The sequence below is a fragment of the Neoarius graeffei genome, chromosome 7, assembly GCF_027579695.1.
Source record: "Neoarius graeffei isolate fNeoGra1 chromosome 7, fNeoGra1.pri, whole genome shotgun sequence".
Taxonomy (NCBI): domain Eukaryota; kingdom Metazoa; phylum Chordata; class Actinopteri; order Siluriformes; family Ariidae; genus Neoarius; species Neoarius graeffei.
In genome coordinates this window covers 22444938-22471958 of record NC_083575.1, presented here as the reverse complement: position 1 = coordinate 22471958, position 27021 = coordinate 22444938, and the positions used below count along the sequence as shown (strand labels likewise).

Genomic DNA, 27021 nt, shown 5'->3' with positions numbered 1-27021 from the left:
GGCGGAGTGATTTGGAGCGCAGGATGCCTGCAGAGCCGAGCGTATCCGTGTATTGGTGTTGCTGTGTGCACGGCTAACGGTTTTAGTGTAAACGCGAATCGTTTTAAGAACGTTAATCTGATGATCTGCTGATTCGACGTAATGTAAACGTAGCCTTATTTTCTATCTGAAACTTACCCATTTTAAATCACTCTTGGTTTAATATCTTATATTACTCTCTCTTTATTACATCTAGTTTCTCTTTATTACATCTATCTATCTATCTATCTATCTATCTATCTATCTATCTATCTATCTATCTATCTATCTATCTATCTATCTATCTATCTATCTATCTATCTATCCGAGGCCATGACTATGGTAAAACCATAATAAATTGCAATGGAATTGAATTTATTGACTGGTTATATAATGACCTTTCTTATTTTAACATAAGATATGTATTTTAGCCCTTAATTTGGGAAATAACTGGTACCACTGAAAGCAAATAAAAATAAATGTATAGTTTATTCACAAATGCACTCTATAAACCATAAGCATATTGAGTTTGGGTCTTGGCTATCACCAACATGCACCAGAGTACAGGAAATCACAAATACTAGATAGAAAATTGCCCCCCATTCAACTACACACCCACTTTTGGTGAAGGGTATGACTTTCCGAAATTTTCCCTTATTTTGAGTTAAAAATCTGGGAAATGTCCCTTTTTTTTTTTCAAACCTCAAAGTTGACAGGTATGGTGCCATCATTATTTGCGTATGCCGAAAATCACAATTTTAAAGCAAGGATGGAAAGGTAAAATTGTGTGCCCTCGCTCTAAATGCCGACTTACGTTGACTGCTCTAACCTAGCTCCCGCCCCGTTCAGTTTCATTTCTGCTCTCTGCCTCTCGCTTTTTACGCAGCTCTGATTTCTCTTAGCTGCACTCTTTACACTATCATTCCTTTCATGCCATTACCTCCTGCAAATTGCTGCTTAGTGTTGGTATTTGCTGTTGTAGCTAAAGCCACATTGCCATCACATCACTGGCATAATTTGACAAACAAAATGAATATGAATGTCCCACTGTTAATCAAGTTGTAGTCTCGCTGTAACCAGAACGTTGATGGCAGGCTACTTTTGTAAATAGGTTTTTTTTTTTTTTTTTGAGTTTGACATTTTTTTGTAAATAGTATGACTGCCTTCAGGTATCGGAGGAAAACTTACTAACATCGTCCGTCCACTCTTTAATTAAATGCGGATCCGGTAGGTGATGTCCACTTGTTAGAGTTAACTTATTTATGTAGCATTCTCGATCTTGTAACGACAACTGTTTTGCATAATCTGACAGCTCATAATGCCGGTCTATGGGCAGCGCCATTGTTTCTGGGTCCAGGCTGCGCGCGCATCCTGGCAACGGTCGGTTTGTTTACAAACATGCGAAGGGGTCTATCCCCCCGCTCTCGCTAATATCAGAGTGCAAGCAATCGAAGGAATAGGACACTCATTATGAATGCTGACTTCACCAAATAATTAACCCTGAAACAAGTAAGTAAAGAGCAGCGTAGTTTGTAGTTGCTGACAAAAGTGTTATGAAAATTTTGTAACGCCACACTCTGTTTCGTGAACACATTCAGTTGGTAAACAGGAAGTTGATGTGGGACAGACCTGAAAACGGTATACACGGTATAGAACCCCAAGCTGAAGCTTGGTACCAAATAATCAAACAGTTGTGATTTGTGGTTGCTGAGAAAAGTGTTACGAAAACTTTGTAAATCCGCCCTATATGTTTCGTAAAGTCTGAACCAGTCAATAGGTCAAAGGAGTTCGAGATGTTGTTCATTTTCTGTGACACTGATGACAGAGCCTGGATCATCACATTACGACCTCTTGTGAGAGAAGCACTCGGCCAGAAATACAAAACTAAAGGAAAAGTTGACTCATCTTTTTGTTGAACACCGTTCTACAACCCCAATTAAGGTCTTTTCACTCCCAGCGGCAAGACGCTCACGGTAACATGAAGAACATGACTGACTGCACCGTCAGAACTGCTTACGGGTGCTTTGACAGCATTAAGTAAGCAAGCAAAATGATATCCGCCGTCTTGAGGGAAGATCAAATATAACATCATTTTCACCCCAATAATAAATAATCCTGCTTTTCCCCCAGGTTCTTCGGACCCTGGTTTTCGGCAATGGTCTAATAAGAATATTAAATCCCTCAGTGACCTATTCTTAGACGATAAGCTTATGTCATTTGAACGGCTTACTAACAATTACAAATTGTCCAAACAAGATTTCTTTCGCTTTTTGCAAATAAGGCATTATATCATTCATAGTACATCCCTTATTGATCACCCTGAAATATCTGTTGTTGAGAAAATTCTGTTTCATCAACAAGTGAAAGTATCTCTGAGCTCATTTTACCATGTACAGGGCTTTCCACAAGCGCCGGCTGCAGGCCGTACAGCCGACTACACAATTAAGTCCAGCCGGCTACTTTAATGACTTATTTTTGTAGCCCACAGGCTCTAAATATTAATTTTTGATTTTAATAAAATTAAATGTTTATCTAACAGACTGACAATAATGTCAAACTGAACCGCACTCATTTAAGTTGTGATTCGCGCTGTTTGTACCGATAATAACCACAAATCGTTGATCAAGGGAGAGTAACTCATCCGCGGCCCCGACATGCGGTGTGTGCGCGCGCACTCGGCGGAGGCAGTAGTGTGTCGGAGGAAACAGAAGCAGAGAGAACGCTTATTTTGTCTCCGGTAAACCAGTCTTCTCTCGTTCAATTACGTGCTGGCATCAAAAGACACCGTTGGTTGTAAATGAAACCAAACTGAGTGGTTGGAGTGTATTTTCATACACAAATGGAGAAATGTTGGCTGAGTGTGTAATTGTGTAGCCCCACTGCAGACCGTTGTCGTTGTTAATTCACAGCATGCTCAGCTGCGTGAATGTGTCATGCACCGAAAATAAGAGATTTACAAGCCAGGAACGCCTCATGATGCAATACGCAAGAAAAGAAAGAAGATTTACTGCCATTTTACTTTGTATTTGAGTAAAGTGAATAAATAAATGGTCTGTGGAAAATACATTTAATCCTGGGAACTGCATGCACAGGAGTTTATTTTGTGTTTACTCCCCCGGCTGGCTACTTATTTGTCATGGCTGGCTAGTATGAGCCTTAGTGGAAAGCCCTGCATGTACTTAATGGTTTTTCTACTACTGGTGCGCAGGGGATCAGAGGTGTGTGGGAGAAGTTGTTGTCTGTGACCATAGATGAAAAAAAGTGGGATACCATTTGGTCTCTTGCAAAAAAGATTTCAATCTGTGCTCGGACAAGAGCAATACAACTTAAGATTTTACACAGATTACATATTTCCCCTCACCGCAGGCATTTCTTCAACCGCTCTCTTTCCCCTTTGTGTCTCAAGTGTAAAACGGATGTGGGAACTTTAACGCATTGTTTCTGGTCTTGCCATAAACTTCAAAGATATTGGGTTGAAATTATAAGTGAAATGGAGAGAATTTTTCATATTAATATAGAAATGGACCCTGTGTCCCTGATTCTAGGTCTTCCAAGTGACTATTTGAAAACAGCAGTCAACAAAAGATTGTATAATATTCTAACGTTTGCAGCTAGGAAAAATATTCTTTTGCAGTGGGTCAGTGACGAGGTTCCTTCTGTCTGTGGTTGGCGCAAAATAATTTTTGCGCTGACACCTTCAGAATATCTTACCAACGTCATACATCACAGTGTAGATCAGTTCTACAGAGTATGGCGCCCATTTTTGGACTATATTAGTCCAGACCTTTCCTCCACCCTATTAAAAGGGCTGCTGCGGACTTGAACGACATTCGTGTACTGTAAAGGCCGATTTATGCTGACAACGCAGTCCTCGCAGATGGCGTCGCAGATGGTGTCTGCGGAGCCCCCCCCCTTCGCAGACGCTCTGCGCGCACCTCCCAAAAATTGTGACCACCGCAGAAGCCTCGCAGACAGCGTCGCAGACAAGAGGGCTCTGATTGGTCCACTCTACATCCGCTGTACACGCACTTCCGCTTCCCTACTTTCCAGGTTTGGTTTGTTTTCACAACCGCCATTTTTAAAAACACGAGCGAAGATGGAGCAGCATGAAGAGCGGTTGATCGAGGAAGTACATACATCTATACGACTCCAGGTCTAGTCATTACAAGTAACCGGAGGATAAACACTCCACTAACCACACCCACCAACTACTCCTAGCGATTTCGCGACTTCGTGCCCCCTTGCGTTGTGGCGGTGAATAACATCGCGCACGCCTATTACTCCCCGCTCAACGATAAATTACAACTGTCTGCGAAAAGCTATCTGCGAAAGCCTTGTCGCAAGAGCATGCAGAGGCCCTAAGACTGATTCACCACCTCTTGTATCATGCCATATGTTTATCTCTCATGTAAGAGCTGTCGTGTATGTTTTGTAGACACTGTTTGTTGAATGGAAACAAAACTGCAATAAAAACAATGAAAAAAGTAAGCAAAATAAAGGGGTGTTCACACGGCACATATTTGCATCGATGCTGCACCGATGTATTTTGTTGCGATATATCTTACACTGGTGTAAATTTTGTGGAGCGTTCACACGTCACAAACCTGCTTACTAGAGAGAAGCATGTTAGCACCGGTGCAACCCCACTTGCGTTCATACGGCAGTTTTTGCGACCGTGCTATACGATAGTAATAATGCGGAAATGAAATATGCGCATGCGTGAAAATGTACTTCCTTTTCCCGGTTGTCATGGCATCACCAAGCACCGGGAAAACAACGTGGATGAAGACACCAGTGTTGCCAGATACTGCTGACGTTTTCCAGCCCAAAATATGTTCAAATCCGCCAAAATGCACTTAAAACCGCCCAATCTGGCAACACTGGAAGACACGCAGTTCTGTTGTTGTTGATATTCACTATTTTGGAAGCGCAAAATACCAGGATGCAAATTATGCAATGCCTGTATGTAATCAACTCTCCTCACGCGTAGCGAGTCTACCCCTGTAGCGTTCAGACATCCCATTTTATATCGGTGCTGCCCCGCAAACTAGCATTTACTCCGGAGTAAATTTCTTAAACCCCCTCCCAAGCAGGGTTAGATTTGCACCGGTTTAAGCAGCTTTCAGGGGCTACACCGGGATAACTTTGTACCGTGTGAACGCTCTACCGGGGCAGCCCCGGTGCTACACCGGAGTAAAAGTTGCCGTGTGAACACCTCTCATGTCGAAAGTGCCAAGGTTGTGTATAGCCTAGGTCACAACCGGACGTACGCTTTTTTGGCCGTGCGATTTTTGGCGTTTCCCAAATCGCTGCGTTTTTTTTTTGTTCGTGGAGAAAGACGCACGTTGGCCGTAAGTTTTTTTTTTTTTTGCAACCTGAAAAAACCTAAGCGCCCGTAGAGTTTGTTTGACATGACAAAGAACCTCTGCGGCCAGTCTAAGGCTCGAAAATCAGCACGTCACACGCACGCCCTCCGTGCGTTTCTTGCGTTTTTTGCACGTAGACCGGCCGTAGGAGCACGTACAGCCGGTTGTGACCAAGGCATATATTGTGTGGCTATACACACGCTACACTTACTGGCCACCATTAAAGGTGCAGTCAGCGATTCCAATCCAATACATTTTTAGTTAAAACATTCTACAGCTATGGTACATTTTGGTATTTTTTTTATTGTTGCCTTGAATGAATTTGGGGGGGGGGGGGGGGGGGGGGCTTCTGAAGAAGCACTGCGCATTTGTTTTGCTGTTGAGTTCAAATATCAACAATCCTTCGAGAAATCGATGCCACCATTAAACACACCTATCTTTTGGATTATAAAATTATTCTCAACCTAGCACTGAGATTGAGGTGTTTAAAAAAAATCCCTTGTATCAGCATCACATGCACTACCACGTCTCGTCATTGCTGAGCCAAAAACAGTTCATGACACTCGAGTAATGAGTTTATACAAGGTATAAAATAGTACATACCTCTTTGGGTAAAGACATCAGGCGGTTCCTGTCACAGTTGAAGTTTGAGAGTTTCTTAAGCTTTCCAATACTTCTTGGCAAGCTCTAAGGAAAGCAGACATGAGATCACTTGTACGGACCTGAAACTTGCATCTTTATTGTTAACCAGCTTGTTTATGGAATCAATTTTGTGCCCAAATGTTCATACAATACTTTTGAAATATCAAACAAAAACGATAAATCAAAATTTAAAAAAAGGTCAATTTTTTTTTAGACTGGCAAACAAATTATTCGTGTAATCGTGCAAAATCTCAGTCTATTACTCTTCAGAAACCTTTTATTTTTGTTCCGCGTCTTTCTCAGTTTTGTTTGGCGTAATTTATTTTGGTTGCGATTCCAGCTCTCTCGTTTGCGCTCCCTGACTTTTTGCTCGCAGTTTTGGCACAAACTTCACGTGTGGGTGGGCTGTCCAGGAACGCATTCCCATTGGCTAACTTGTGTTTGACTGACAGCTACGCTCAGCCATTCCCTACTCGGATTCTGACGGACTGTTTGACGAGTGACCGATCCGTTGACGGTAAACAAGGATCGAGTGGACTTCAGTGGCGACTATGATATTGAATTAATTCAACAAAGTGTAAGTGCGGGACAAATGTGTTGTATGTGTTGCAGTAGTACACAAGTCCACTCAATGCTTGTTTACTGTCAACGGATCGGTCACTCGTCAAACAGTCCGCCAGAATCCGAGTAGGGAATGGCTGAGCGTAGCTGTCAGTCAAACACAAGTTAGCCAATGGGAATGCGTTCCTGGACAGCCCACCCACACGTGAAGTTTGTGCCAAAACTGCAAGCAAAAAGTCAGGGAGCGCAAACGAGAAAGCTGGAATCGCAACCAAAATAAATTACGTCAAACAAAACTGAGAAAGACGCAGAACAACAATAAAAGGTTTCTGAAGAGTAATAGACTGAGATTTTGCACGATTACACGAATAATTTGTTTGCCAGTCTAAAAAAATTGATTTTTTTTTGTATTTTATCATTTTTGTTTGATATTTCAAAAGTATTGTATGAACATTTTGGCACAAAATTGATTCCATACTTGTTCAAGTAATAGAATTCTTGCGGAAAATAGGGAAAAATGAAAGAATGGCACTTTAAGTGTTGAGATCAATACCGAGGTCATATCATTTACAGTAATAATCAGATCTCTTAAGCACCCTCAAGCCCCATTGAAATCCACTTCAAGGTCAACGTGGCACTGAGGAAATAACGAAAAATACTGCCAAATGTGGAATAAGATGGCTCAAACATCCTACCATTTTGTAATGAACTGAGTGTAGCTCACCAGCAGCTGGTTCTCAGTCAGCACCAGTTCTGTAAGACTTTCGCAGTCGCCGATGCTTTCGGGCAGCTGGACCAGCCGGTTCTGATCCGCTTTCAGAATGGAAAGGCGTTTTAATTTTCCTGGTGGCAGACATGAGTGATGTGGGATTAAAGCTTACATGACCGGTCCCAGGAGCGCAAGTGTGCATATTCACCAGCAGATATTTTAGGAGCACGTTCGCAAATGGAAAAAATAAATATAGGTCAGTAGGCTAAACTAAGTCTAGCTTAAACCTGTTTTAGACTGAGATTTAAGCTGCCTTCAGATTATTTGTGATACGGTACAAGATGTAGGATTTTAGTTGAATTCTACAACAGATTGCTAAAAAAAAATTACAGTATAATAAAAAAAAAAATTGTGCTATCCAGAATATCTCAGAAAAAGTGTTATGACAATTTCTCAATGTCCATAGTACGAAATGACTGTCATAGCAGCAGTAATACTCTGAAATTCTATTTAACTTAAGCAGCTGTCCTTGTTCACAATGGCATTCCATTTCCTGCCGGTGAACACGTTAGACATCCCGAGACTAATCTTGACTCACATCCGCAGACTTCTACCAAGTGTGATTTTTTTTTGACAGCATAATCCTCCCAAAAATCACACAGTCTAAACCACAATTCCACTTTCAGAGAACATTTAAATGAAAAATAATCCTTTTGCTCCAAAATGAAAATGTTATGTACCAGGCTTAACTCTTATTAAAAAAAAAATAATGTCTGAACAACTTTAAAAAAAGACTATATTTACGATCATTTTAATCTGAGAGTGAGACATAAATGCGTTAGTAAATATATTGGAAAAAAAATGATGATTTTGGCCCCTGTTCCATTTCTTCCGTCTCTTATTTGCATGAAAAGCCATCACAAGGAGGCTCAAGCATGTGAAAAAAGTTTGTGCGCTTATTTCCATAAACACCGTTTACACTGCAAATAAGTGAAATATTGTGAACTTTAAAATACAACCCCAATTCCAAAAAAGTTGGAACACTGTGTGAAACACAAATAACTAGAACTGTGAGTAAACTCACTACAGAATACCCCCTGCCTACGAGCCTGTCATCATATATTGCCATATGTAAGGAAATAAGTTGAATTATTTTTTTCTCGGTCCGGTTTCCATCAAATCCTGCGCTCTGATTGGCTGGCGAGCGGGTCCATATCCTACGATACGGACCCCAGTTACGGACCTCTGGCGACTCACTCGTTCACAACAACAAGCATAGTAGCATTTTGTGTCAACATTTATCTTTTTTTTTTATAAGCTTTATTTATAAAATTATCAAAAATCTTATAAATTTTTGCCAGCATTTCTCAGGAGAATAGCATTAATTTTACAGCATGGATAGCGATAACGACAGTCTTCACAGCGAAAGTGAGTTTTACTACCCTGAGGAAGAAGAAATAAAAGAAAACATTTCAGGAGAAAGCTAAAAACCTCTAACTTGCTAACGCCGAGCAAAAACATGGCTGAATCCTGAATGACTCAATTTTGTATAAATAGGGGACTACATAGGCGGCAAAATGTAGTTTTTTTCCTGCCATGGAAGTGCACTTGTATACCGAGGAGGAAGCCATTTGCATTACAGCCGTGAATGAGGATTCAAAATGGCGGCTCGCTTCGGTTTTCCCTTTCGGGCGCTCTCGCTTTCTGTTAGAATTTGGTAAAGAAAAAATATATATATATATATTATTTACCAGCTTAAGGTCGGTCCGTCTGGTGAAATACCGTGACCTCGGCCTTGAATACTGACCTCGGCCCAGAGGGCCTCGCTCAGTACTTTCAAGACCTCGGTCACGATATTTCACAATACGGACCTCCCAGCTGGTAAATAACACATTTATCTCCCCTTTGAAACATCAGACCAGGATTATTTTCCTTCATGCACATATTCAGGTGGTATACTGCAACTGTGTAAAGTTTCATCAAAATCCATCAAACTGTTTAGGAGGAGTTACACTTACAAGACACACGGACAAATGGACGGGGTGATTCCTATCCCCCCCTCCCCACACACACACACACACACACACACACACAGTTTGCGGGGGATATAAAAACAGAATGCGATAATTTGCAAATCACGGAAACCCTATACTTCATTGAAAATGGTACACAGACAACATACCAAAGTGTTGAAACTAAGAAATTTTATTGGTTTTTGAAAAATATACACTCATTTACAATTTGATGTCAGCAACACGTTTCAGAAAACTTGGGACGGGGCAACAAAAGACTGAAAAAAGTTCTGTAATGCTTAAAAAAAAAAAACCTAATTAAGTTAATTGGCAACAGGTCAGTAACATGATTGGGTATAAAAAGAGCATCCCAGAGAGGTGGAGTCTCTCAGAAGTAAAGATGGGGAGGGGTTCACCGCTCTGTAAAAGACTGCGTGGGCAAACAGTACAATAATTTAAGAATAACGTTCCTCAATGTAAAACTGCAAAGAATTTGTGAATCACATCATCTATGGTACATAATATCATTAAAAGAGCCAGAGAATCTGGAGAAATCTCTGTAGGCAAAAGACAAGGCTGAAAACTGACATTGGATGCCTGTGATCTTCAGGCCTTCACTGCATTAAAAGCAGACACGTGTCTGTAGTGGAAATTACTGTATGGGCTCAGGAACACTTCAGAAAACCATCGTCTGTGAAAACAGTTCATTACTGCATCCACAAATGCAAATTAAAACCAGATATAAACAATATCCAGAAACACCGCCACCTTCTCTGGGCCCGAGCTCTTTTACGATGGACTGAGGCGAAGTGGAAAATTGTCCCGAGGTCTGACAAATCAAAGATAGAAATTATTTTTAGTAATCATGGACACCACGTCCTCCAGGCTAAAGAGGAGAGAGACCATCCGGCTTGTTAATCAGTGCACAGTTCAAAAGCCAGCATCTGTGATGGTATGAGGGTGCATTAGTGCACAGGACATGGGTAGCTTATACAGTGGGGCAAAAAAGTATTTAGTCAGCCACCAATTGTGCAAGTTCTCCCACTTAAAAAGATGAGAGAGGCCTGTAATTTTCATCATAGGTACACTTCAACTATGAGAGACAGAATGGGGGGAAAGAATCCAGGAAATCACATTGTAGGATTTTTAATGAATTAATTGGTAAATTCCTCGGTAAAATAAGTATTTGGTCACCTACAAACAAGCAAGATTTCTGGCTCTCACAGACCTGTAACAACTTCTTTAAGAGGCTCCTCTGTCCTCCACTCGTTACCTGGATTAATGGCACCTGTTTGAACTCGTTATCAGTATAAAAGACACCTGTCCACAACCTCAAACAGTCACACTCCAAACTCCACTATGGCCAAGACCAAAGAGCTGTCAAAGGACACCAGAAACAAAATTGTAGCCCTGCACCAGGCTGGGAAGACTGAATCTGCAATAGGTAAGCAGCTTGGTGTGAAGAAATCAACTGTGGGAGCAATTATTAGAAAATGGAAGACATACAAGACCACTGATAATCTCCCTTGATCTGGGGCTCCACGCAAGATCTCACCCCGTGGGGTCAAAATGATCACAAGACCAGTGAGCAAAAATCCCAGAACCACACGGGGGGACCTAGTGAATGACCTGCAGAGAGCTGGGACCAAAGTAACAAAGGCTACCATCAGTAACACACTACGCCACCAGGGACTCAAATCCTGCAGTGCCAGACGTGTCCCCCTGCTTAAGCCAGTACATGTCCAGGCCCATCTGAAGTTTGCTAGAGAGCATTTGGATGATCCAGAAGAGGATTGGGAGAATGTCATATGGTCAGATGAAACCAAAATAGAACTTTTTGGTAAAAACTCAACTTGTCGTGTTTGGAGGAGAAAGAATGCTGAGTTGCATCCAAAGAACACCATACCTACTGTGAAGCATGGGGGTGGAAACATCATGCTTTGGGACTGTTTTTCTGCAAAGGGACCAGGACGACTGATCCGTGTAAAGGAAAGAATGAATGGGGCCATGTATCGTGAGATTTTGAGTGAAAACCTCCTTCCATCAGCAAGGGCATTGAAGATGAAACGTAGCTGGGTCTTTCAGCATGACAATGATCCCAAACACACCGCCCGGGCAACGAAGGAGTGGCTTCGTAAGAAGCATTTCAAGGTCCTGGAGTGGCCTAGCCAGTCTCCAGATCTCAACCCCACAGAAAATCTTTGGAGGGAGTTGAAAGTCCGTGTTGCCCAGCGACAGCCCCAAAACATCACTGCTCTAGAGGAGATCTGCATGGAGGAATGGGCCAAAATACCAGCAAAAGTGTGTGAAAACCTTGTGAAGACTTACAGAAAACGTTTGACCTCTGTCATTGCCAACAAAGGGTATATAACAAAGTATTGAGATGAACTTTTGTTATTGACCCAATACTTATTTTCCACCATAATTTGCAAATAAATTCTTTAAAAATCAGACAATGTGATTTTCTGGATTTTTTTTTCTCATTCTGTCTCTCATAGTTGAAGTGTACCTATGATGAAAATTACAGGCCTCTCATCTTTTTAAGTGGGAGAACTTGCACAATTGGTGACTGACTAAATACTTTTTTGTGACAAACCACTTTCTGCACATATTACAACTGCATGGCTCCGTAGTAAGAGTGCCCAGGTGCTAAACTGGCCTGCCTGCAGTCCAGACCTGTCTCCCATTTAAAATGCTTGGCGCATTAGGAAGCGCAAAATACGACAAAGGAGACCCTGAACTGTTGAGCAACTGAATTTGTATATCAGGCAAGAATGGGACAACATTTCTCTTTCAAAACTACGGCAACTGGTCTCCTCAGTTTACAGAGTGTTGTTAAAAGTAGAGGTGATGCAACACAGTGGTAAACATGCCCCTGTCCCAACTTTTCTGAAATGTGTTGCCGACATCAAATTCAAAATGAGCATATGCATATATTTTTCAAAAAAACAAAGTTTCTCACTTTCAACCTTTGATATGCTGTCTTTGTACTATTTTCAATGAAATATTTTTCCAGGATTTGTAAATTATTGCATTCTGTTTTTATTTATAGCTTTCACAGCATCCCACCTTTTTTGGAACTGGGGTTGTAGGTCTGAAAGTCTGATTATGCTTGGTAAAAATATGGGGGCAAATGCAAAATAAATGTAGGAAATGTACACATGGCGTGATCACTATAGTACGCTAATGTATTTAACAGTGAATGCACATGCCTTCTGTGCAGAGTGGCATATAATGACTGACCTATACCCTCTGGCAGGGCATCGATGAAGTTCTGGGACACCAGCAGGTCCGTGAGCGAGAGCAGGGAAGCCAATTCCTCTGGTAGGTGCTCCAACTTGTTCTCAGACACATCCATACAGAGCAGGTTCTTCATGCTTCCAAGCTCCTGTTAGGAACAAGGAATATACACAATCCAGCCTCAGTTTAGAACTCCCCATGTGTGATTATAATCTTTCTTCTTATGTATAAACTCAGTCTATACTTGTTGCTCAAAACCAAAAGTGCAATCTTAGAAACGGAGATTTCTAAGAGCTGCTACGGTTCGCACTTTCAGCTACTACTATAGTTCAAGCAACTACGTCCTTTTGCCTATTAGATAATAGGACCTGTACAGATGGGAGTAGTTTTCTGGAGGTTTTAAGCAGGTGATTAGTGATGGGTACAATTAGTTGATCAATCTAGTATGAATCAAGAACTAAAGGTTGCACGATTACTCATTTTTACAGTCAGTCATTCAAAAAGTAGTCAACTACTTGTCCTTTTCCGTAAAATTATTTTCAGACATCTCCATTTTATTTGTGCAGCAAAGAATGTGTCAAACCGCACTTCACTGAACAATGCTACACAGGATACAAATACAATTTCCAACTCTTTAGGCGATACCATGAACACAAAAAGTAAATAAATGTGTCAAATATAATAGCCCCTTTGCAGTCTTTGAGTTGGCGGCTAAGCTGAAATGGTTGATTCTGAAACTCGCAATGTGGCACAGAAACATCTTTTATTAGGTTAAAAGATCGAAGTCGCAATGTCTACAGTAGCAACTGGGAGGTTTTTCCACCATGTTCTGCCAACTCCGGCCTCAGTTAGCCTGGGCCCGCCCATCCTAAGCGTGACGCAACACGAGGGCCTGTTGCGAGCTTAGTCTGGCAAGGCAAGCTATCTCCAGCTCTTCCAAGCTCCAGAAAAATCGGGAGCCAATCAACTTTGAGCATCTCCAACGGCCCTGGGTAGAGGCGTGTTCAAGGCAGTGACGTAGTAGAACGGAAGCCATAGATTGTTTACAGAATCTATGCCGGAAGCGCTTCATTCACTAGAAACATTACAAACATGGAGCAGCGGCAAGCCTTTGACACAGCAGTAGATGCTGTATCGAAAGCATTCAACGGGAAGTTCTCATTGAAAACGGAGCAAAGAGCAGCCCTGGAGGTATTTATCTTCTTCCTGTTACTCAAGCAGTTTCCGTCGCGTCACATACGTCAGAGGAAAGAGTGATGTGATTGGTTTAAGCTTCGTCACAGCCTTTTCTGGCTTCAACCAGTAACAAACTGAGGCATTTCAGGGAGGTGGGTCAACCACGCCTTTGGGAAATGGTTGGGCTTAATATCTTTGCCAGACCAAATGCTCGCAGAGCTTTGAAGTCACGTTAGCCAGACTAGGCCTCAGTAGCATCTGATCTGACTATAAACTAGTGGGATTAGATAGATAGTGATGCGCAACCCGTGGCTCACACAGTGCTGGTCACAACTGAATTCACTCCGCCACAGTGCAAGGATAAAATTCAAATATAATTTCGCTTTAAAAGGCTAACGGTGTTAATGGTTCACTAAAAACTTCTTGACGGAGTCTTGTGCAGTTGACTATAGAATCTGACATTTCCAAGTAGGCGCTCTAATTGAGACGTCCCAAAAGCAGTGATTAGAGAATGTATTAATAAACCGGTTGACTAGTCTATGAAACCCTGATAACTACTCAAAACTTGCAAGTTACTATTCTCCATTATTAAAAAAATAATAATAAGACAGCCAGACACTCTTATTTTAAGTTACAATATTTAAAATTAAAATGTACCTGGCACTGCTTTCTTCCTGCTGCTCACTGGAGCTTTTTCTTTTTACATCCCCCCCCCCCCCCATTTATACGTTTGAAGAAGTTTGTTTTCGACCCTGACGTACATCACTGTGGCAACGATTTGTTTTTGTATCAAATCTGTTTGCTCAATAAGCACAATGTCTTTGGGTTTCTTTTGCCAAATTTTTAGCATGAACTTCAGGTTTGAGAAAAGCGCTATGAAAATTAAATCAACTCATATTCCAGGTTGGAGACTATCCCAGGAACACTGGCTATAAAGTGGGGATAACACCCTGGACCGGACACTGCTAGCATTTTTTGGGAGTTTTTTTTTTTTTTTGGGGGGGGGGACGACAAACGTTACCCGCTGTACTACCATGTAAAAAATAATTTTGAAGGATTTTTTTTTTAATGTTTCAGTAGTTCACCGTGGGGCAGCACGGTGGTGTAGTGGTGAGCGCTGTTGCCTCACGGCAAGAAGGTTCTGGGTTTGAGTCTAGCAGTCGACGCGGGCCTTTCTGTGTGGAGTTTGCATGTTCTCCCAGTGTCTGCATGGGTTTCCTCCAGGTGCTCTGGTTCCCCCCCCAGTTTAAAAGACATGTAGGTTAGGCTAACATGAGGCAGCCTTGGGCTGAAGTGCCCTTGAACAAGGCACCTAACCCCCAACAGCTCCCTGGGCCCTGTAGCATAGCTGCCTACTGCTCTGTGTGCGCGCGCTCATTGCTCACTTGTGTGTGTTCACTGCTTCAGATAGGTTAAATGCAGAGGACAAATTTCACTGTGCCTGAGTGTATATGTGACAAATAAAGGCTTCTTCTTAGTTCTTGCATTGCAACTACAAAATGTAATATCCTGATTACAAGTGTGAAGAATCAGCAAACACGGCGATATACTGAAAACCATAATATTGAGTTAAACACTTATCATCCTGTGAATGTTTTCTAACACTGGACCCCTTTATACACAGTGGCAGTAAGTGTGACCTAATGAGAGCATTTCAGGAATACTTTACCGCTGGTAAGTCAATTAGCTGGTTTCCATCCAGCCACAGGTCCTTCAAGCTCACAAGGCATCCTATTGTCTCGGGCTGAAAGAAATCAGTGTTGCACAGTTGAGAAAAAATTAAGGAGTAGGTGACAATCACCAGTCTGCACAGGAATGGAGAACTATTCAAACTATTTGGGAAGTGGAATTCCCCAGGAGTCCGTTTCAGCACACTGCTGTCTGCGGTGTGAAATCCAACATAAACAGACGAGAATTCAGAGAATCATTTTCATCATAGATTCATGTGAAAAGACTTAAGGTGCTTGAAATACAACCCCGATTCCAAAAAAGTTGGGACAAAGAACAAATTGTAAATAAAAACGGAATGCAATAATTTACAAATCTCAAAAACTGATATTGTATTCACAATAGAACATAGACAACATATCAAATGTTGAAAGTGAGACATTTTGAAATTTCATGCCAAATATTGGCTCATTTGAAATTTCATGACAGCAACACATCTCAAAAAAGTTGGGACAGGGGCAATAAGAGGCTGGAAAAGTTAAAGGCACAAAAAAGGAACAGCTGGAGGACCAAATTGCAACTCATTAGGTCAATTGGCAATAGGTCATTAACATGACTGGGTATAAAAAGAGCATCTTGGAGTGGCAGCGGCTCTCAGAAGTAAAGATGGGAAGAGGATCACCAATCCCCCTAATTCTGCGCCGACAAATAGTGGAGCAATATCAGAAAGGAGTTCGACAGTGTAAAATTGCAAAGAGTTTGAACATATCATCATCTACAGTGCATAATATCATCAAAAAATTCAGAGAATCTGGAAGAATCTCTGTGCGTAAGGGTCAAGGCCGGAAAACCATACTGGGTGCCCGTGATCTTCGGGCCCTTAGACGGCACTGCGTCACATACAGGCATGCTTCTGTATTGGAAATCACAAAATGGGCTCAGGAATATTTCCAGAGAACATTATCTGTGAACACAATTCACCGTGCCATCCGCCGTCGCCAGCTAAAACTCTATAGTTCAAAGAAGAAGCCGTATCTAAACATGATCCAGAAGCGCAGACGTCTTCTCTGGGCCAAGGCTCATTTAAAATGGACTGTGGCAAAGTGGAAAACTGTTCTGTGGTCAGACGAATCAAAATTTGAAGTTCTTTATGGAAATCAGGGACGCCGTGTCATTCGGACTAAAGAGGAGAAGGACGACCCAAGTTGTTATCAGCGCTCAGTTCAGAAGCCTGCATCTCTGATGGTATGGGGTTGCATTAGTGCGTGTGGCATGGGCAGCTTACACATCTGGAAAGACACCATCAATGCTGAAAGGTATATCCAGGTTCTAGAGCAACATATGCTCCCATCCAGACGACGTCTCTTTCAGGGAAGACCTTGCGTTTTCCAACATGACAATGCCAAACCACATACTGCATCAATTACAGCATCATGGCTGCGTAGAAGAAGGGTCCGGGTACTGAACTGGCCAGCCTGCAGTCCAGATCTTTCACCCATAGAAAACATTTGGCACATCATAAAACGGAAGATACGACAAAAAAGACCTAAGACAGTTGAGCAACTAGAATCCTACATTAGACAAGAATGGGTTAACATTCCTATCCCTAAACTTGAGCAACTTGTCTCCTCAGCCCCCAGACGTTTACAGACTGTTGTAAAGAGAAAATGGGATGTCTCACAGTGGTAAACATGGCCTTGTCCCAACTTTGAGATGTGTTGTTGTCATGAAATTTAAAATCACCTAATCTTTCTCTTTAAATGATACATTTTCTCAGTTTAAACATTTGATATGTCATCTATATTCTATTCTGAATAAAATATGGAATTTTGAAACTTCCACATCATTGCATTCCGTTTTTATTTACAATTTGTACTTTGTCCCAACTTTTTTGGAATCGAGGTTGTAGGATTCTAATACCTGCAGAATAATAAATGAAGAGCTTACCAGGTTATACAGCTCATTGTTCCCTACATCGAGTTCTTCCAGTCTGTGTAGCTGGGAAAGAGATCTGACACAGGAAACAGACAATATCAAAGTGTGAAATCTCACACACACACACACACACACACACACACACACACACACACACACACACACCCCTTTAGCATGGTGTACTTACTCAGGTAAATATGTCAGCATGTTCTCTCGGAGTTCCAGTGATACCAAGTTACTAAGGCTGAAAAACACAAATAGAGTCTAATTACAAATTCTATTCATTTTAAATGGCAGTACTGTGCATCATTCCATTACACTGATTAGCCGTAACTATATGACCCACTGACAGGTGAACTGAATAACATTTGATTCTCTCATTACAATGGCACCTGTCAAGGGGTGGGATATATTAGACAGCAAGAGATTATTTTTTTTCGTTTCCGGTTGAGAGTACGTCGTGCGCATTCTAGCTGCCGCTTCTCACCAGAGCTTTTTTTTTTTTAATTTTATTTTTATTTTCTTTTTCTATTTTCATTTATTTATTATTTTTTTCTGTGTGTGTTTGTGTAGTTTGATGTTTGTTTGAGTGTTTTTGTCTGCCGGTGGTGGTGTAGCTCCAGACCCAGTTTTGGGCGTCGGTTCCCTCCAGGCCTTGGTTCGCCGTGGATGATGCCTGTGCTCTCAGCTGTGGACTGCAGTGAGCCTGTTGCTCATTTTGCATCGTAGTTGTCCAGCGCTCTGTGCTTTAGTGCTTGGCGTGATGTTCCAAGCGATGTTGCTCGGTGGCATCGCAGCGGCTGTGCAGTCGGTTTGGGACACACCAGCGCTCTGCGTGGCGGAGCTTCTCTGCTCGCTTTGTGGATCCGTGGCGTGGTGTTCGAGCGATGTTGCTGACGACGTCACGGCGGCGGTGCTGGAGATGTGGGACTCATTTTCGTGCGCCTTTTGGTGGGACTGTAGCTGCTACACCACGGGAATTACATCCTGACCCCTACTTGGTGGACTTTTTACTTTTTATTATTATTTTTTAATTTATTTATTTTTTCTTTGTCTATAATTGTAAAGCGTCCTTGGGTTTCTTGAAAAGCGCTATATAAATTATTATTATTATTATTATTGAAGAGAACAGTCAGTTCTTGAAGTTGATGTGTTGGAAGCAGGGAAAATGGGCAAGCGTAAGGATCTGAGAGACTTTGACAAGGGCCAAATTGTGATGGCTGGGTCTGAGCATCTCCAAAATGGCACAAACTGAAGAGCTACTCCCACAGAAGAGCAACTGTAGCACAAACTGCTGGAAAAATTCATGCTGACATCTTTATGTTTTAGTCAGCATCAACTTTTTCCATCGGTTTGTGCTACAGTAGCTCTTCTGTCGGATTGGACCATATGGGCTAGCCTTTGTGCCCCATGTGAATCAATGAGCCTTTGACACCAATGAACCCGTCACCGGTTGTCCTTCCTTGGACCACTTTTGGTAGGTATCAACCACTGAATACCAGGAACACCCTGCAAGATGTGCCATTGTGGAGATGCTCAGACCCAGTCATCTAGCCATCACAATTTGGCCCTTGTCAAAGTCACTCAGATCCTTACACTTGTCCATTTTTCCTGCTTCCAACACATCAACTTCAAGAACTGACTCTTCTCTTGCTGTCTAATATATCCCACCCCTTGACAGGTGCCTTTGTAATGAGACAATCAGAATATTATGCACTTCACCCATCAGTGGTTTTAATGTTATTGCTGATCTGTACACACACACACACACACACACACACACACACACAATCTTAACTTATCTTTCACTCTATCCAGTACCAGTCAAAAGTCTGGACACATCTAATTCCATGTTTTTTTTTCTCTCTCTTATTAAAAGTCACTTCATGTCTTAAAAGTAATGATGGCTGCCGTTTCTCTTTACTTAGCTGTTCGGTTCTTGACATAATACAGATTACTACAGTTGTGGAATAGGGCTATTTACTGTATTTTTATTAATTACCATTTGATCTCAAATGCATTAAAAAGGCAATAAACTAGTCCGCTAATTAACTTTTGACGAGGCATACCTGTTAATTGAAAAGCAATCCAGGTGACTACCTCATGAAGCTGGTTAAGATAATGCTAATAGTGTGCAAAGTGTCAAGGTAAACGCTGGCGACTTTAAAGAAACTGAAATATGAAACATGGGGGGGGGGGGGGGGGTTAACACTTGTTTACCAAATAATTTCATATACGCTATGTTATTTAATAGTTTTGTCTTCAGTATTGTTCTACAACGTAGAAAATAGTCAAAATACAGAAAAATCTCAGAATAAGAAGGGGTGTACAAACTTTTGACTGGTACCGCATGTTTGTGAGCTCTTTTTTATTTATTTACTTACACATGTAAAACATTTTTAAAAATACAAGTTACAAGTCAAGATGAATTTAGCCTTCCGAGTAGATTAAAGTTCACCAAAAACATGCCATGTTCTGCTGTTCATGTATAGAACTCGTACATGTGGCTGGACAACAAATACTGAATACATACAGCCTTCGAAGTAAGAAAGTCAAAGGTTTTCCATTTATTTAGTACATTTATTCATCTGGTACATGCCTACACCTACAAAGTGTGCTTCCAAGAGAGGCAGAATCCAATCCAAGCATAAAACTCATTAACCTCGGGTCTGAGCAACTGACTAAAACCCAAGAGCGTAACAGTGAAAAACTATGGCACTCCGAGGATTTGAAGCTTGACCTTTAAGGCTGATGTAAGGTTCCCTCTGAACAGGCTTCTGATACAACACACCTCGGATTGCGTGGAGGGCAGGGGCTCAGTAATCTGGCTAACGCGACAAAGCTCTACGAGCTGTTGGTCTGGCCAAGATATTAAGCCCAACCGTTTCCCAGAGCCCGTGGTTGACCCGCCTCCCTGAAATGCCTCAGTTTGCTACTGGTCGAAGCCAGAAAAGGCTGTGACGAAGCTTAAACCAATCACATCACTCTTTCCTCTGACGTATGCGACGCGACGGGGCTAACTGGTAGATTAAACCATAGACATCCTATTATTAAACTCTCACCAAAGCCGGTCAGAAGCAAGGCGAAAACGTCCTTCCTTTCAATAAATACCTCCAGGGCTGCTCTTTGCTCCGTTTTCAATGAGAACTTCCCGTTGAATGCTTTCAATACAGCATTCGTGAATGAAGCGCTTCCGGTCGCAGTTCTACTACGTCAGTGCCTTGAACACGCCTCTACCCAGGGCCGTTGGAGACGCTCAAAGTTGATTGGTTCCCGATTTTTCGGGAGCTTGGAAGAGCTGTAGATAGCTTGCCTGGCCAGACTAAGCTCGCAACAGGCCCTCGTGTTGCGTCACGCTTAGGATGGGCGGGCCCAGGCTAGGGGCTCAGAAAAGTCGCTTGCGACTGTACGGGACTCTTAGAACACATGTTCAGTTTGATCGGGACACAAAAGGTGTTTTCAGTTCAAATGTTAATCGTTCTGTATGATGACACCTTTAAAGAAATGGTAGTCTATAATAGGATGCATAAGAGCAGTTTAGGATTCTTCTCTTCTCATTTCATCACAGAGCAACATTTGGTATAGTGGGGTGGAAACTTTATTTTTAGACCAAGAAAACGATTTCACTTAATACAGTCGACACACTCATCTTTATAAAAGTGACATAGATGTATGTCGTAGACTCATCTCATTATCTGTAGCCGCTTTATCCTGTTCTACAGGGTCGCAGGCAAGCTGGAGCCTATCCCAGCTGACTACGGGTGAAAGGCGGGGTACACCCTGGACAAGTCGCCAGGTCATCACAGGGCTGACACATAGACACAGACAACCATTCACACTCACATTCACACCTATGGTCAATTTAGAGTCACCAGTTAACCTAACCTGCATGTCTTTGGACTGTGGGGGAAACCGGAGCACCCGGAGGAAACCCACGCGGACACGGGGAGAACATGCAAACTCTGCACAGAAAGGCCCTCGCCGGCCACGGGGCTCAAACCCGGACTTTCTTGCTGTGAGGCGACAGTGCTAACCACTACACCACTGTGCCGCCCATGTCGTAGACTACATTAGGAAAATGAAACGATGTAGGAGTTGATCACGCCTCTGTTCAGTTCATATGTAAGGAACAAAACACAAAGGGTTATATAAATCAGAGGAAAGTAATCCACACTGGGGTGGCAGGCTTGTAGTACTCGAGTCCGACTCGTGCCCTAATTTTAAGGACTCATGACTTGACTTGGACTTGAGCACTGATCACTCAGACTTGGACTCATAAATTGGAGACGAGGACGTGTATTTTTTTGTAACATGCCATCATAATTTGGCACAAGATATTTATATCTACATTAATTTTTATACTAATTTTGTGCAAGAGTGTCACACATGCGCCTTGGCGCATGCATCAGATAGACTCTCGGGTGTGCTCCGGACAGCGCGCGCACCAAGCAGACTCTCGCACACGCGCTATAAACGGTTTCACATAAAGGCAGCAACAGCCACTGTCAAATGGTGCGGTTGGAGTCTTGTTCTCAGACTTGACTCGGATCAATAGTGGACTCAATTCAAAATTTTCTTTAATGACTTGGACTTGACCCGGACTTTAACACTGGGGACTTGAGACACGGCTCGAACTCGAGGTTTATTGACTCAACTACAACACTGCGGGGTGGTGTGGTGATAGTGATACTAGAGTGATGCCGCAGTGGTTGCACCAATGTTTACTTTTTTTTTTTTTAATTTATGAAAAAGCCACACTGTTGTGATTTGTTTATAGTTAATGTTGAGGAATGTCTCCACGGGGCAGCACAACGGTGTACGACCCGGGTTCCAAAAAAGTTGGGACAAAGTCTCATCTCATCTCATCATCTCTAGCTGCTTTATCCTTCTACAGGGTCGCAGGCTAGCTGGAGCCTATCCCAGCTGACTACGGGCGAAAGGCGGGGTACACCCTGGACAAGTCGCCAGGTCATCACAGGGCTGACACATAGACACAGACAACCATTCACACTCACATTCACACCTACGGTCAATTTAGAGTCACCAGTTAACCTAACCTGCATGTCTTTGGACTGTGGGGGAAACCGGGGCACCCGGAGGAAACCCACGTGGACACGGGGAGAACATGCAAACTCCACACAGAAAGGCCCTCGCCGGCCACGGGGCTCGAACCCGGACCTTCTTGCTGTGAGGCGACAGCGCTAACCACTACACCACCGTGCCGCCTGGGACAAAGTACAAATTGTAAATAAAAACAGAATGCAATAATTTACAAATCTCAAAAACTGATATTGTATTCACAATAGAACATAGACAACATATCAAATGTCGAAAGTGAGGCATTTTGAAATTTCATGCCAAATATTGGCTCATTTGAAATTTCATGACAGCAACACATCTCAAAAAAGTTGGGACAGGGGCAATAAGAGGCTGGAAAAGTTAAAGGGACAAAAAAGGAACAGCTGGAGGACCAAATTGCAACTCATTAGGTCAATTGGCAATAGGTCATTAACATGACTGGGTATAAAAAGAGCATCTTGGAGTGGCAGCGGCTCTCAGAAGTAAAGATGGGAAGAGGATCACCAATCCCCCTAATTCTGCACCGACAAATAGTGGAGCAATATCAGAAAGGAGTTCGACAGTGTCAAATTGCAAAGAGTTTGAACATATCATCATCTACAGTGCATAATATCATCAAAAAATTCAGAGAATCTGGAAGAATCTCTGTGCGTAAGGGTCAAGGCCGCAAAACCATACTGGGTGCCCGTGATCTTCGGGCCCTTAGACGGCACTGCATCACATACAGGCATGCTTCTGTATTGGAAATCACAAAATGGGCTCAGGAATATTTCCAGAGAACATTATCTGTGAACACAATTCACCGTGCCATCCGCCGTTGCCAGCTAAAACTCTATAGTTCAAAGAAGAAGCCGTATCTAAACATGATCCAGAAGCGCAGACGTCTTCTCTGGGCCAAGGCTCATTTAAAATGGACTGTGGCAAAGTGGAAAACTGTTCTGTGGTCAGACGAATCAAAATTTGAAGTTCTTTATGGAAATCAGGGACGCCGTGTCATTCGGACTAAAGAGGAGAAGGACGACCCAAGTTGTTATCAGCGCTCAGTTCAGAAGCCTGCATCTCTGATGGTATGGGGTTGCATTAGTGCGTGTGGCATGGGCAGCTAACACATCTGGAAAGACACCATCAATGCTGAAAGGTACATCCAGGTTCTAGAGCAACATACGCTCCCATCCAGACGACGTCTCTTTCAGGGAAGACCTTGCGTTTTCCAACATGACAATGCCAAACCACATACTGCATCAATTACAGCATCATGGCTGCGTAGAAGAAGGGTCCGGGTACTGAACTGGCCAGCCTGCAGTCCAGATCTTTCACCCATAGAAAACATTTGGCGCATCATAAAACGGAAGATACGACAAAAAAGACCTAAGACAGTTGAGCAACTAGAATCCTACATTAGACAAGAATGGGTTAACATTCCTATCCCTAAACTTGAGCAGCTTGTCTCCTCAGTCCCCAGACGTTTACAGACTGTTGTAAAGAGAAAAGGGGATGTCTCACAGTGGTAAACATGGCCTTGTCCCAACTTTGAGATGTGTTGTTGTCATGAAATTTAAAATCACCTAATTTTTCTCTTTAAATGATACATTTTCTCAGTTTAAACATTTGATATGTCATCTATGTTCTATTCTGAATAAAATATGGAATTTTGAAACTTCCACATCATTGCATTCCGTTTTTATTTACAATTTGTACTTTGTCCCAACTTTTTTGGAATCAGGGTTGTAGTAGTTAGCACTGTTGCCTCACAACGAGAATGTTCCAGGTTCAAACCTCACAGCTAACAAGGGGCTATGTGGAGTTTGCATGTTCTCCCCGTGTCTGCGTGGGTTTCATCCAGGTGCTCCGGTTCCCCCCCCACAGTCCAAAGACATGCAGTTAGGTTAACTGGCTACTCTAAACTGCCCGTTGATCAAACTTGGAGAGGGATGGGTGCCGTCAAGTATAAATGCCCAAGACACACCAATGATGGACTGTCAAAACGTCATCGGTGGTGCCCTTTGCTGGTTATGGGGAAAAGAAGAAGGTGGTCTCTGAGACAAGACATTCTCACTAACAGTCATGTTATAAACATTTGTTCCTGCACCAACCTCCCTTTTTTCAGTTCATCTCATCTCATCTCATTATCTCTAGCCGCTTTATCCTGTTCTACAGGGTCGCAGGCAAGCTGGAGCCTATCCCAGCTGACTACGGGCGAAAGGCGGGGTACACCCTGGACAAGTCGCCAGGTCATCACAGGGCTGACACACAGACAACCATTCACACCTACGGTCAATTTAGAGTCACCAGTTAACCTAACCTGCATGTCTTTGGACTGTGTGGGAAACCGGAGCACCCGGAGGAAACCCACGCGGACATGGGGAGAACATGCAAACTCCACACAGAAAGACCCTTGCCGGCCACGGGGCTCGAACCCGGACCTTCTTGCTGTGAGGCGACAGTGCTAACCACTACACCACCGTGCCGCCCCCTTTTTTCAGTTAATAAGAGAAAAAATATTTTATTTAAGCTTTAAATCATGTGGAGCATAGGTCACACATAAGCTGTTACTATAGAAACGATAACCTATCAGAAGAAGCATGTTAATATAAACTGGAATGACCGCCACAGCCATGCTGCTATAGAAAATTAATGCACGCTTTGATTCAACAGTGAGAATTCAACAGAGCTGAGGTATAAAGCCGTTTAGAAATGTCCTGTCAGTTGATCAGAGTAATGTTTGTCTTTCAAGTCAATTCCAGTAGGAGATGCTTTTGTTGATTAATGGGAAATTAGGGGCTACTTAAACATTCCCAGTACTTTCCAATTAGTCCTTGCTGTTTACAACCTGCCTCTTATTTGATCACAAAGACCATGAACACTCTGGTGTTTATCCGGGCATGTTTTGATCTGCTCTTAGCAGCAGTTCTGAGAACACATTAACCAGGGTTGAGCTACCGCCTCCCGTCTAAAGAAAGGCCAGAAAAATCACTACACAATTCATCTCAACTCTCCAGGGAGAAAAAGTTGAAAAAAAAAAAAAAAACCAAAAACAGAAGCAGCTAATTCAGCTTCAGCATACAGCCAAACAGCACCACATCCATCGCTCATGTTACATCATCAGTGTGATTTAGTGAGTGCTGAAAGCCACAAAGTGCTTCCCTGGCTCATGTGTAAGAGCTACAGACTATTGAAGTCACACAGGAATCAAGGACGCTGGGTCGAAGAGATGGTAGGTTTTGTATAGAATAGTCTATACAAATCTTAAGGAATTACATGCTTAAAAAAAAAAACTAGATAGAACTTGACGCCAACGGTGTTGATGGGGATGCCTCCGCCTGGTAGACTACATGCCTTATTAAGTTGTGATTTGGGGACAGACATTTGACCTCACATACCCCTTTTCCACCCAATCAGTTCCAGGGCTGGTTCGGAGCTAGTGCTGGTTCACAACTCGTTCAACTTGCGAGCCAGCTGAGAACCAGCTTGCTTTTCCATCGCTTGCGGTGCTCAGAGAAGACACGTCATTACGTTGCTGGATACGTCAGTTACGTCGTTGTATACGTCATTACGTCGCTGTATACGTCAGTTACGTCGCTACGTTTGCATAAACCTTGGCGCGAATATCGAAGCAAAAACAACGCGGAAGAAGCAGCAGCAGCAACAACAACAACAACAATAATAATGGATGACTCTGCGTTTGTACAGCTGCTGCTTCTCGTCACTTAAAAATGGCGATCTTTCGCGGTCTTATTGTTGTCGGTCTTAACAACTCCGCCCCCCCGCTGACGTAACCGGTTCTTTCCTCTGGCCCAGCAGAGAGTTGGTGCTAGCCTGGAACCGGTTTTTCTGGCCCCAGAGCCAGTTCTTTGTCAGTGGAAACAGAAAACCCGGTTCCAAACTAAGCACTGGCCCCGAACCAGCCCTGGAACTGCTTTGGTGGAAAAGGGGCAACAGTAATCTTGACCTGGTGAAATTACTTGTATCAGCCTTGGAGATATTGTGTTAATAAGGTTTTCGGACAGACATTTGACCTCACAGTGACCTTGACCTTAGGATCTCAAAATCTAATGTTTATCTTTGTCCCCAAATGCACAAATGGTGAAAGTCTGGTGAAATTCCTTGCATTAGCCTTTGATATCTCACGTTCACGAGGTTTTGGGACGGACGCACGCACGGACAGACAGACGGACGGACAACTCGAAAACATAATGCCTCCTGCACCTTACGGTGGCGGAGGCATAAAAACCAGATTAATGACTTAAGACTAAAAATTAGCGAATTTTATGTGCTGATTCCAAAGAGTTTCAATTAGAAAATTTTACTACACAACTATAAGACTTAAACTCACTTAACAGATGCATTCATTCAAAGCAACTTGAAGATGAAGGTTAAGGCCCTGCTCACACTACAGCTTGCGATGGGTTTGCAAATACTGCGTGATGATAATTTGGTCGCATTGCCACCAATCATGCGATGCACAGCGAGTGTTCTCCACGCTTCAAGACTTGTTTCTTGGTGCGTCTCCGCCTCGTGAGTGGCTAAAAATGTTGCGAAAAGCTTCAGTGCATGCATTGAAATTTGGTGGCGATGTTTTTGTCGGCAAACTAAGCGGCGAACACTCGCAGATGGG

At 42.6% G+C, this 27021-nt stretch overlaps 1 protein-coding gene across 1 annotated transcript in view; it reads right to left on the bottom strand.

Annotated features, from left to right (window-relative positions):
- Positions 1–27021, bottom strand: part of lrrc1 (leucine rich repeat containing 1) — a 192719-nt gene that overhangs the window by 32077 nt on the left and 133621 nt on the right. Inside the window, exons 5-10 of the mRNA XM_060925407.1 lie at positions 17515–17571; positions 17340–17403; positions 15394–15468; positions 12552–12696; positions 7312–7430; positions 5988–6071 (exon numbers count right to left, since the gene is read on the bottom strand). Of these exons, the coding sequence (XP_060781390.1) occupies positions 5988–6071; positions 7312–7430; positions 12552–12696; positions 15394–15468; positions 17340–17403; positions 17515–17571 (544 nt within the window). The remainder of the gene's footprint in view (positions 1–5987; positions 6072–7311; positions 7431–12551; positions 12697–15393; positions 15469–17339; positions 17404–17514; positions 17572–27021) is intronic.